This window comes from Anomaloglossus baeobatrachus, chromosome 6, assembly GCF_048569485.1.
Source record: "Anomaloglossus baeobatrachus isolate aAnoBae1 chromosome 6, aAnoBae1.hap1, whole genome shotgun sequence".
NCBI classification, from domain to species: Eukaryota; Metazoa; Chordata; class Amphibia; order Anura; family Aromobatidae; genus Anomaloglossus; species Anomaloglossus baeobatrachus.
Window position 1 is genome coordinate 113,911,263 of NC_134358.1, and position 12,938 is coordinate 113,924,200.

Sequence of the window (12,938 nt, forward strand, 5' to 3'; positions counted from 1 at the left end):
AAATTACTGCGTTATCTGTACAAAATTATCATTAGAGGAATAGTTCACCTGCTGCCAGGGAGTCATGAGCTCTGTATAACTCCGCCCCCCCTGATTGGCAGGTGTATATGTACCGCTCCGGGGCTCGGCCGGCTGCCGAGCCGCTTGGATCCGTGCTCTTCGGTGCGTGGCTCGAGCTCCTCCCGGACCCGGGGGTCTCGTCACTCTGAAGGGATGCTGGCGCTACGTGAGGGGTGGTGTTCAGTGGGGAGGTTCATGGCCGGTGGCCGCGGTTGTTTGGGGGTTAAGTTTGTGACGCCACCCATGGTTTGTGTTGAGTGAGCGGGCACCACCGCTGCCGTTAACTAGGCTCCTGAGGACTGTGTTATGCAGCTTGGTGCTGATCCCCTCCGTGGGCAGGAGTTGGTGGCCCCGGGGGCCCGATTGGGGCGAGAAGGAGGTGCGGGCGGGATGGTGCGGTGCACGGCCTGAGGGCACTGTTGTACTCACTATGACAGATACACCAGAGTCTCTGGTAAACCAAAAGAATGGTGGTCGGTGCCCGCAGCCGGCTGCGCTTTGCCCCTTACTCAGGTTGGTGGTTCCCGCCTTTCTCCTGCACCCCTGTGGTAGAATGCTGACTTCCTTCGCTTCAGCGATGGGCGTCCGCTCCCCGGTTAGTGGATGTCGGGGAGCCTGTTTGCCCGCAGTCGCTGGCCCGTGGGATCTCTATGCCTGGGCAGTGGCTTTCAATCCCCCTTGTTGGGCTGTTGTCGTCAGTCGTGACTTGGGTGGGAAAAAACCTAAGGTCCAGACCCCAATCAGTGAATTTGACTCGGTCCAGTGGCTTCTGGGCCTCGTACTGGGTCTGAGTACCCCTCCCGGTGTTCCGGTTTCCGTTCGGTCCCCCGGTTCGGTACTGGCGGGCCACTACCTGTCCCGATCCCTGACGGTTCCACCGGCTGTCTTCCCGGCTCCTGCAGGCGGCCACCACCATCTGCCTCCTGGTCACAGGGTATCCGGGCTCCTACCCAGATCCATGACAGACGTTACTACTTTCCAACTACTCTCCTCTCCTTTCCTAACTGATCTGTGTGTTTTTCCCGCCTCAGGCTATCCGAACTCCTCGGAGGGCGTGGCCAACTGCCTGGCTCCACCCCCGGGTGTGAACGACAAGACCTGAGAGGGGTGACTCAGGGTTTTTACGTTGGCTGCTGATACCTTTTTAGGGGTAGGGTGTTTGTGCAAGGGCCTACCTGTGACTACCTGGCTAGTCCAGGGCATCATATATACTCTGCACATGGGCAGAAAGCTGCCAATCAGTGGTGAGGGCAGGGTTATACAGAGCTCAGTCAGAAATGCACTATTGATTTAAGAAATAAAATTTTAAATGAAAGTTACGCTTTAATGATATCTAATGATATATGACATTGCAAGAAGGGTCATTGTTTTATTATAAAGGATTTTTAGGTGTTTTTGGGCTTATTTCTTTCACTTACAGACTAATGATAGAGGGTGTCTGAGAGATGCCTGTCATGATTAATCTACGACTTAAGGGTGCTTTACACGCTGCAACATCACTAACAATATATCGTCGGGGTCACATCGTTAGTGACGCACATCCAGCGCCGTTAGCGACATCGCAACGTGTGACACCAAGGAGCGACGATCAACGAACGCAACAGCGTCAAAAATCGTAGATCGTTGACACGTCGCTCCTTTTCATAATATCATTGGTGCTGCCTGCCGCAGGTTGTTCGTTGTTCCTGCGGCATCACACATCGCTGTGTGACACCGCAGGAACGACAAACATCTCCTTACCTGCGTCCACCGGCAATGAGGAAGGAAGGAGGTGGGTGGCATGTTCCGGCCGCTCATCTCCGCCCCTCCACTGCTATTGGGCGGCCGCTTAGTGACGCCGTAGTGACGTCGCTATGATGCCAAACGCACCTCCACCTTGAAGGAAGGATTGTTTGGCGGTCACAGCGACGTCGCTGAAAAGGTATGTGCGTGTGACGCTGCTGTAGCGATAATGTTCGCCACGGCAGCGATCACCAAATGTCGCACGAATGACTGGGGTGGGCGCTATCGCGCACGACATCGCTAGCTATCACTAGCGATGTTGCAGCGTGTAAAGCACCCTTTAGTGGCTGCTATGGGCTACCTTATTACCCTGATTGCCACGACACCAGGGTATTTGGGAGAGCTGGGTAAAGTGCTGGGACTGTCACATCTAATGGATGTGGCAATTCTGGGTGGCTGCTGGCTGATATTTTTTAGGCTGGGGGGCCCCCCATAACGTAGGTCTTCCCAGCCTGAGAATACCAATCCTAAGCTGTGAGGCTTTATCTTGGCTGAGTATCAAAATTGGGGGGGACCGCAAGCCGTTTTTAGTAATTATTTATTTATTGTAATGTATGATATAGACCCACCCAATGGTGGCTATGATTGGTTGCAGTCAGACAGCTGTCACTCAGCTTGGGGGCAGGTCTGACTGCAACAAATCACAGAGAGAAGCAGTGAATATGTAATGAGGCTAATGAATGGGTGCAGTGAATATGTGATGAGGCTAATGAATGGGTAGGGAAGAATGAGAGGCAGTGGGAGCAATGTGACAGCCGCGCCGCGCCGTGATCGCTGAGTATGAAGCGGAGAGAGAGAGAGAGAATAAGTGGCGTAATACTGTGACATCTTTATTCCCAAAAACCATATGTGAGTCAGAAATGCATGCAGACATATTCTCCAGGCTCTCCCCATTTACTTTCATCACTTTCCCATCCATTTGATCACTTTCCCATCCCCCAGACCCCTTTGTTGGGTCCAGCAAAAATGTACTCGCATTTCGCATTGACTCGCTATTCTCAGCAAATACACGAATATTACAAAGTACTCGTTACGAGTATAGAAAATACGAATATTACAATACTCGCTCATCACTAGTGCCAACTTCTTTTTCATATTATGTAATAAGTCCTATTGAGCACTTTCTTGTGTAAGAAGTTAGTGGTGTAAATCTTGTGGATATTTTTTCAGGATTTTTTTCAGCATGTAAACCGATTTGCAGATTCCCAGGAGTTGGATTTGTAACGTCCTCAGTAGAGATGAGCGAACCAGTCGTGGTTCGGCTCGAGTTCGGTTCGTCGAACGGAGGTCCCGTTCGAGTTCAGTTCATCGAACGTTCAACGAACCGAACTTGAACTGCATAGGAAACAATGGCAGGCATTCACAAACACATAAAAACACCTAGAAAATACCCTCAAAGGTGTCCAAAAGGTGACAAACAACTCACAACACAACACAAACACATGGGAAAGTGACAAGAACAAATTCTCATGCGAAAACAAAAGAGCTGGACAAGGAAAAAGAGGAGGACACACAGATATAGGCATGGCACGCCCTTCTAAAATCATGTAAAACACTGCAAGGTTACTCCAAGCGGAGTCTCCCTTTTTTCCAAAAATTGGGCCACACACACACCCACCCCTTCAGTGGCAGCAGTTGTGCCCCAGTTGTACACTTCACAGCTAGATTTGCATCAAGCACATTCAAAAATACGCCATTCTTAACCGTCCCCAAGATGACACCGGGGTAGGTAGCAAAGTCTTTCCTGATCCCAGCTATGTTCATCTTGGCTCCTTTTTAAAAACACTGTAAGCAAGGGTTACTCCAAGCGGAGTCTCCCTTTTTTAAAAATTGGGCCCCACACACACCCACCCCTTCAGTGGCAACAGTTGTGCCCCAGTTGTACACTTCACAGCTAGATTTGCATCAAGCACATTCAAAAATACGCCATTCTTAACCGTCCCCAGGATGACACCGGGGTAGGTAGATAAAGTCTTTGCTGAACCATGACTTCTTCATCTTGGATCATTTTTAAAAACAATGTAAGCAAGGGTTACTCCAAGCGGACGCTCCCTTTTTTTTAAAAAATTGGGCCACACAGACACCCCATCAGTGGCAGCACTTGTGCCCTAGTTGCAAACAGGATGTTTTGATTTGCATCAAGCACATTCCAAATCCACAAGCATTTACTCTCCCCAGGATGACACAGGGGTAGTAAATTCCTTGTGGATCCATGACTTGTTCATTTTGATGAACGTTAGTCTGTCCACATTGTCACTGGACAGACGCGTGCGCTTATCTGTCAGCACACACCCAGCAGCACTGAAGACACGTTCAGAGACAACGCTGGCAGCTGGACACGACAAAATCTCCAAGGCGTAACTGGAGAGCTCTGGCCATTTTTCAAGATTTGAAGCCCAAAATGAGCAAGGCTCCATTTGCAAAGTCATGGCATCAATGTTCATTTGGAGATACTCCTGTATCATTCTCTCCAGCCGTTGACTATGTGTCAGACTTGTTGTCTCTGGTGGCCTTGCAAAGGACGGTCTAAAAAAAATTATGAAAAGATTCCATAAAATTGCTGTTACCAGCACCAGATACGGTGCTACTGGTACGGGTAGACTGTTGAAGATGACAAGACCGTCCCATGTTTGTCAAGTTACAACTGGGAGATTCACTTCCTGCACCTGCACGGTTGTTTGGTGGAAAAGCCGAGCTAAGATCGACTAACAGCTTCTGCTGATACTCATGCATACGTGCGTCCCTTTCTATGGCTGGAATTATGTCACAAAATTTGGACTTGTACCGGGGATCCAATAGTGTGGCAAGCCAGTAGTCATCATCACTTCTAATTTTGACAATACGAGGGTCATGTTGGAGGTAGTGCAGCAAGAAGGCGCTAACCGTTCTTTCTTCCTCTGACATCTCCCCCCAACCTCTTTCAACTGAAATTTGACCAAGGTCTCCCTCATCCGCTGAGTCTTCCATGTCCATGGACAGTTCGTCATCCATTTCTTCATGTTCTCCTGCACCTTCCTCAACATTTCGCCTGCTACCATGCGCCCTTGTTGATCCCTGTCCCCCATGGTCCCATGCCTGCCGCGTTGGTGATGATCAACGTCTGGACCTTGGTGATATTGTTGTCCCTTGCGCATATGAATCCTCCTGTAGTTCCTCCCCTTCCTGTTGTCCCACCCCCTGACTCCGAATAGTGTTTAGCATGTGCTCCAGCATGTAAATGACTGGAATTGTCATGCTGATAATGGCATTGTCAGCGCTAAACATATTCGTCGCCATGTCGAAACTGTGCAGAAGGGTGCATAGGTCCTTGATCTGAGACCACTCCATCAGGGTGATCTGCCCCACCTCTGCATCTCATTGGCCCAGGCTATACATCATGACGTATTGCACCAGGGCTCGATGGTGCTGCCACAGTCGCTGTAACATGTGGAAAGTCGAATTCCAGCGTGTCGCCATATCGCATTTCAGGCGATGAACCGGCAGGCCGAAAGACTTCTGGAGCGATGCAAGTCGCTCAGCTGCGGCGTTTGAACGGCGGAAGTGAGCAGACAGTTTTCGTGCCCTGGTCAGAAGGCCATCTAGGCCGGGATAGTGTGTTAAAAATTGCTGGACAACAAGGTTCAACACGTGAGCCATACAAGGCACGTGTGTCACCTTGCCCAGGCGAAGGGCCGCACCCAGGTTTGCAGCATTGTCGCACATGGCCTTACCAGACTGCAGGTTGAGTGGAAACAACCATTTATTAAACTCGGACCGCAGAGCTGACCACAACTCCTCAGCTGTGTGACTCTTATTCCTAAGACATGTCAAGCTAAAGACCGCCTGATGCCGTTGCGCTCTGCTGCCAGCATAGTAATGAGGGGTGCGTGATTCCTTCTGCGCAGTGAGAACGCTGGTGGCCTGACCAGGCAGGCTTGGGGCGGAGGTGGAGGACACAGATGAGGTGGAGGAGGCAAAAGCAGTGGCGGAACTTGGACAGACAGAGGATTGACACACAAGTCGTGGGGACAGCAAGACTTGTGCAGCAGATCCTTCACCATGTATCACCATAGTTCCCAGTGCCCAGTCAGCGACATGTAACGTCCCTGTCCATGCTTACTGGTCCAAGTATCGGTGGTGAAATGCACCCGTTGACACACAGAGTTTCTCAAGGAAGCGGTGATGTTGTGTGCGACATGCTGGTGTAGCGCGGGCACACCTTTCTTAGAGAAGTAGTGGCGACTGGGCATCTGGTACTGGGGCACAGCGACAGACATAAGGTCTCTAAAATCCTGTGTGTCCACCAGGCGGAAAGGCAGCATTTCGGTAGCCAAGAGCTTACAGAGGGATAAAGTCAACCTCTTAGCTTTGTCATGGGTCGCAGGAAATGGCCTTTTATTTGTCCACATCTGAGGGACAGAGATCTGGCTGCTGTGTGTAGACGGTGTGGAGTACGGTGTCCCTGGAAAAATGCAGGTTTGTGAGGAAAGTGCAGGCGTAGACATGATGTTGCCTTCATCCAACGTTGGTGCTATCGATGTCTGAGAGAGCTGTACACACGCACTTGTTTCCCCTTCCAAACCAACTGACAACCTACCAAGCAAACTGCCTGTTGCGGTTACAGTGGTGGAAGTTGTGCGTGGAAAACCAGGTGTGACAGCTGTCCCCACAGTCCTAGAAGATGAAGAGCGCGCGGATGCACTAGAAGGGGCAGGCGGTAGATGGTTCGCTCCGCTAGGCCGCATTGCAGCACGGTGAGCTTCCCACCGGGACATATGATATTTATTCATGTGACGATTCATGGAAGAAGTTGTCAAACTGCTGAGGTTTTGACCTCTACTAACAGAAGCATGACAAATTTACAGATCACATAATTTGGGCGATCTTTTGCTATGTCAAAAAAGGACCAGGCTAGGCAAGGCTTAGAGGGCATGCGACCTGTTGATCCACCCCGACTAGTGCTCAGAGGCAGAGTGGTGGCTGAGGATGCAGTTTTAGACGTGCTACCAGTACTCCGACTCTGTCCAGGAAGGCGCAAGGTAACTTCGTCATCAGTTGCATCCTCCTCCACCACCACTGTTGACCTCCTCGAGTGCCTGACTGTGGGTTAACAGTAGGTGGGATCTAGAACTTCCTCATCAAATGTTGTGTTTGCACTCCCCTCACCCTCAGACCGAGCCTCTTCTTGCCCTGACCGAATATTTAAGTTGTCATCCCAATCTGGTATCTGCGTCTCATCGTCATCAGTATGTTCCTCATTGTCTATAACAACAGGTGTTACAGTTGGTGAAAAAGGGTCAACATTATGCTCAGAAACTTGGTCCTCATGGCCTGAATCAGAGTCACAAAGGTTCTGGGCATCACTGCAGACCATTTCCTGGTCTGTACTCACTGTAGCTTGGGAGCAGACCTCTGATTCCCAGGCTATAGTGTGACTGAACAGCTCTGCAGACTCAGCCATCTCAGTTCCACCATACTGTGCAGGGCGGATGGAGACTTCAGAGCTGGGAGAAAGCAAGTGTGATTGGGATGACAACTCAGAGGACTGGTGTTTTTTGGATGCGGTAGTTGAGGTGGCGGAGAGGGCACTTGTTGGACCACTTGAGATCCTTTCAAGCATTTTCCTTTTTTGGCCATCATCTACCTTTGTTCCAGTTGTCCGTGTCCGTAAAAAAGGGAGCACATCGGATTGTCCATGGTAAGTAGTAGACATCTTACTTTTGCTGGAAGATAGTCTATCTTCAGCAGATGTTAATGGAGCTTTGCCACCTTCCCCACGGACAAACCCTTTTTTTCCTTTTCCAACACGCCTCTTCCCCTTTCCACCAGCATCTGTCATTTTGCCACTCATTTTGATTGCGACAAGATTGTGCACTTAAAATGTGGTAGTAAAAATTGAGAGGTGGTGTAGATTGCAGCGGTGGTCTATCTTTATTAACAGCAGAATAAACAACAATAATTATCACTGACAATGCAACTACGGCCCTTAAACTGGCAGCAGTGTCTGCTAGTATAATGGCTTAGTAACAATGAGTTTGAGTGTGCAATGCAGGCAGACGTGCTGCAAATATCTTTGCACTTGTGGGACAATACAGAAGTCCAACAGCCACGTTTAGGATGCCACTAAGTTCACTCAGTGTTTGCTAGTATAATGGCTTAGTAACAATGAGTTGGAGTGTGCAATTCAGGCAGACGTGCTGCAAATATCTTTGCACTTGTGGGACAATACAGAAGTCCAACAGCCACGTTTAGGATGCCACTAAGTTCACTCAGTGTTTGCTAGTATAATGGCTTAGTAACAATGAGTTTGAGTGTGCAAAGGGCAGGAGGGTACAGTGCCAGGGTTGTGGGTCTCTGGGTAGAGGAAAGGAAGCCTGCCTTTCTATCCCTCCTAATGGGTAAATGCAGCGAGGAAATCCCTGACCTTAGCTACACAGACGCTGTCATCTTGTGTACCTGTTAAACTCTGTTTTCACGGACCTGTCACCTATGGCTCTGACCCTGGCGGTATTAGCACTTAAAAGGACTGATAGAAAGTGCTATCCCTATGCTGTACAGCGCTGTGTATAGAGCATACACAGCGGTATCGGAGCTAGGCGCTGCACCAGCGGTGACTGACACCAAGGATGCAGAAGGCAGATAATGGCGTCCTGGAGGAAAATGTCCGTTTTTATAATGCAGAGACATGTGACATGGACATCCTATCACACATGCCATTGCTTCTCTGGCTAAAAGTCCACTTAGCTGTGTGTGTGTCTGGGATTGGCTGACATGCTGGCCCGCCCCACTACACGCGCGCGCTTAGGGAAGGAAGACAAGGAAAAAAAAAAAAATGGCGATCGCCATTATCCATACAGCAGTCATCTGAATGCGCTGTTCCCGCACACTATACACTGAAATTTCATAATAGTGTGAGTCACAGAGTGACTTACACTATTACAGCGGAAAGCCAGCTAGGAATTAGCTGGTCTTTTTGGTGCTAGAACCGTTCTCGAAGGTATCTAGAACTATCGAGCTTTAGCAAAAAGTTCGAGTTCTAGTTCTAGTTCTATCTAGAAAAGCCCCCAAAATCACTCGAGCCGCGAACTGGAGAACCTCGAACCGCGAACTGCGCTCAACTCTAGTCCTCAGATTTGATGTAAACTTCAGCCTGAAATTTGCTCCAAAATTTGTGACCAATAAAGCACCCATCAGCAGACCTTAAACGTCAATATCTATTTCATACCTATCTCTTATCTAGTCAAACATCCCTGCAGACAATATTATTATTATGAATATGAAATGTATAAGCCCACTATAATAATAAACCTCTAAATCAGATTCTGAGTATTCGTTTTCATATCCACAGCTTAATTTCTCTGTTATTCCCAGTGTTAAACAATCTTAAAATAAAAAATAAATATATCTAAATATTTGTGTGTTAATTTATGTTAGTTTTTTATGTTCTCTATTTATAGAATGTAAATTTAGGACATACCATAATCAATCCCAAGGACATTAATCTCCTCAAATACATAAAATGACCCAGTCTTCCAGATAAGAAATGCACTGATGTCATCCCTTGGAACAAGCAAGTACTAAACACAAGAAAAATGAGACACCTGCAAATTGAAATGGGAACTAATGTGCTTTACGATGTAACTAATACCAACATTCAGCTGCAGATGCTGCAGATGTAAGGGTTAATAAGCAGCCCACCACCTCCTTATGTTATTGCCACCCCCCACTGACCCACTCCCACACTCCCCCTGCTATATAGAGGCATTGCTGAAATAATAAGTGAAAGCAAGCAGTTCTCCCTGTAGAACTATGTGTCGGTGACCATACTCATACTAATTGTGGTCATCTGGGTGACCACAGAAGATACAGTACAAGACATGTCCACAGGCTCTGTGAGTGACACTGAGGATCTGCTGGAGTTCAGAGTGCTGGAGCTTCAGTATCGAAAAGCTCAAAGAGGAGCAGGAGGCAGTGACCTGCTGCTGGACCACTCCACTGACAACTCAGAGGAAGATGGCATTGCTGAGACCTCCAGTGGCAAGAAGAAAAGGGAGTGCAGAAGGCAACAAAGTCCAGACAAGAAGCAAACTTCAAGATCATCCAAGGAATGCAAACAATCCCAAAGAAATGCAGCCAATGCCAGGGAGAGAGCCCGCATGAGAGTGCTAAGTAAAGCCTTCTCCAGGCTGAAGACCAGCCTGCCCTGGGTGCCCCCAGACACCAAGCTCTCTAAGCTGGACACCTTGAGACTGGCCTCCAGCTACATTGCCCATCTCAGGCAGCTGCTGCAGGACGACAGATATGACAATAGCTATGTGCATCCTGTCAACCTGGTAAGAATGAAGCTCCCATACAGCCAGCACCAGTCGGCTCCAAGGGCTGCATCATGGTAATGGACATTGCTGAGAGTTTCTGTGCACTGTGAATCTTTTTATTAAGGTAGTCCTAATGTTTGTTGTTTGCCCCTAACACTAATGAGGGTATGTACTAAACTGAAGCTCATGTTTTTAATATTTCTTTTTTGCAGGTAAACATATATAATAGGTTTATATATATATATATATATATATATATATATATATATATATATATATATATATATATATATATATAATATATATATAGATATACACACATAGACTGTATATATACTGTATACACAGACATACACACATGTATATATACAATTATACATGTACAGTGTACAAGTCAGCAGTAGAGAGGTATATATGTAAATTATATATATATATATATATATATATATATACACACATACTTGTTACTTGTATGTATATATATATATATATATATATATATATAATATATATATATATATTATATATATATATATATATATATATATATACACACAGACATATATGTGTGTGTGTGTGTGTGTGAATATATATATATACATATATATATATATATATATATATATGTATATATAATACAACTCTGCATGTACAGTGTACGCAGCAATGGTACAGAGCTCTGTGTGTGTGAATATATATATATATATATATATATATATATAATATAAATATACACATATATTTATATGTACAATATATACAATTCTGCATTTACAATGTACATAGCAATGTATCAGTATATCCCATAAATACAAATGTTATTGATAGAAATTGGAGCATTGATAATACAATATCTATACTAATTAACACTTTACTAAGAGGTAACGTGGTACCCATGTTGTTGCATTTGGTTAAGTTTCTCTCTTTCTCTTTCTCTCTCTTTTTCTCTCTCTCTCTCTCTCGCTGTATGTACATTATATATATATATATATGTGTGTGTATATATATATATATATATATATATATATATATATATACACATATATGGTACTTGCATTCTGTAATAATGTTATGTAAGTGAAGTAGAGCAATATAGTTAATCTGATATAATTAAATACAATATTCTATGCACTGGTGGACACAAACATAAAAGGGCCCCTGCGCAAGAACAAAATATGGGCCCTTTGTAGCTCAAAAGCTCATCAAAATGCACAATTCCACTTGCTTTAGGGATATTAAATGTGTCCCCTAACCTCTTGGGCATTAATGATATGTCCACCCCAGATTGTATGTTTGTTTAAATTCCACTAATGTCTATGGTTATCTGAATTTCTGTTAATTGAGATATGCTGACATGTATCAGTTGCATCCCGCCAGTTTTATAAAGTCAGAGCCATTCACACCTCATGACCAAGATGTGCACCAGTCTGGTGTCTATAGATACATACTGGAGGAATGCCGCATGTTATCGTATCTCTAGACAAAATTGGTTTCATAGGATATTATGGGATCAGTTTGAGCATCAATAAATGGAGGGATGAATACATTTGATTGGGGATCACATCCATAATATATATATATATATATATATATATAAAAAATAAAGGGAACACTAAAATACCACTGTGTTGTTTAAGTGTTTTCTCTATTTTTTTTGCAGTATATATATATATATATATATATATATATATATATATATATATATCGTATATGTATGTATGTATATATATACATATATATATATATATATATATATATATATATATATATAACATTTTGAAGTGATGTATGAATTCAAATATATGTAGGCAGACATTGCTTTTCTTTTACTAGTTCTTTAAAAAGATATATACAAGGAAGAAAAATAATTATTGACTATATAGGTAGACATAAACTTGTGTTTTATACATTGCTGTCACCTATGTCTGATAATATCCAATCCTCGTTGCAGACATGGCCATTTGTGGTTTCAGGAAGGCTGGAATGTGATCCCAAAGAAGTTACTGTATCCTCTAGGCTTTGTGGAGCCACAGCTTAGAAGATATTCTCTCTGCAAACCCTTATCCGAACTTTATCAAGAAGAATCCCAATGACTGATATCAAGGACTATGTACATTCTGACTGTCATTTCTAATATTCTACTCAAAGTGTACTTAGGAAAGAGTTTTTACCTTTTCAGTGTATATTTGAGTTCAGTTAAACTGGATCCGATGTCCTGGATGCACTCTAAACATGACATGAAGGAAGGCTCTATACTTACAGTATATACTTTGTGATTTATGAAGCATCAGTGTTATAAAACAGATAATAAATTTATAATATATTTTTCTACAAGCGGTGTGATTACATGTTGCTATGAACATCTTGTATTTTTACATTTTGATTCCATTTGAAAAATGCAGGTATTTGTTTTTGAGAACATATTTGTAACATAACAAGGGTTAGTGTAATGTGGGAGGAAACTGCAGAGCGAGAAATCCAAGACATGCAGGGTATAGGGGTCATTTTATTATATGATCCTATATTATTTGTGTATGGTAATATTTATATGAGGACTATATATCAATCTGAGTATTTCAGTGTGACCTAATAAGCAACCAGAAATTTTCTTTTTGTTTCTGAACAAAAAACAGTGCTAACACCTATGGTAAAATATAGATATAACCTCTAAAATCGTATAATTATTGCCTAGTTCTCAAGCAGATCATTGCTTAAGCCCGCTTTACACACTGCAATGTATCTTACAATGTGTCGGCGGGGTCACGTCGTAAGTGACGCACATCCGGCATCGTTAGTGTTGTT

General features: G+C 44.6%; 1 protein-coding gene across 2 annotated transcripts; it reads left to right on the forward strand.

Moving 5' to 3' along the window:
• Nucleotides 1-9,624: 9,624 nt before the first annotated feature.
• On the forward strand, nt 9,625-12,434 carry MSC (musculin). 2 transcript variants are annotated; one of them, XM_075316306.1, is made up of 2 exons: nt 9,625-10,154; nt 12,088-12,434. In XM_075316306.1, exons 1-2 carry the CDS (start codon nt 9,699-9,701, stop codon nt 12,172-12,174), a joined length of 543 nt encoding a protein of 180 aa, XP_075172421.1. In that variant the 5' UTR covers nt 9,625-9,698; the 3' UTR covers nt 12,175-12,434. The 2 variants fall into 2 exon arrangements, 1 of the variants encoding a protein (XP_075172421.1); XR_012724442.1 differs by having other exon boundaries at nt 10,063-10,210; nt 12,088-12,170.
• Nucleotides 12,435-12,938: the final 504 nt, after the last annotated feature.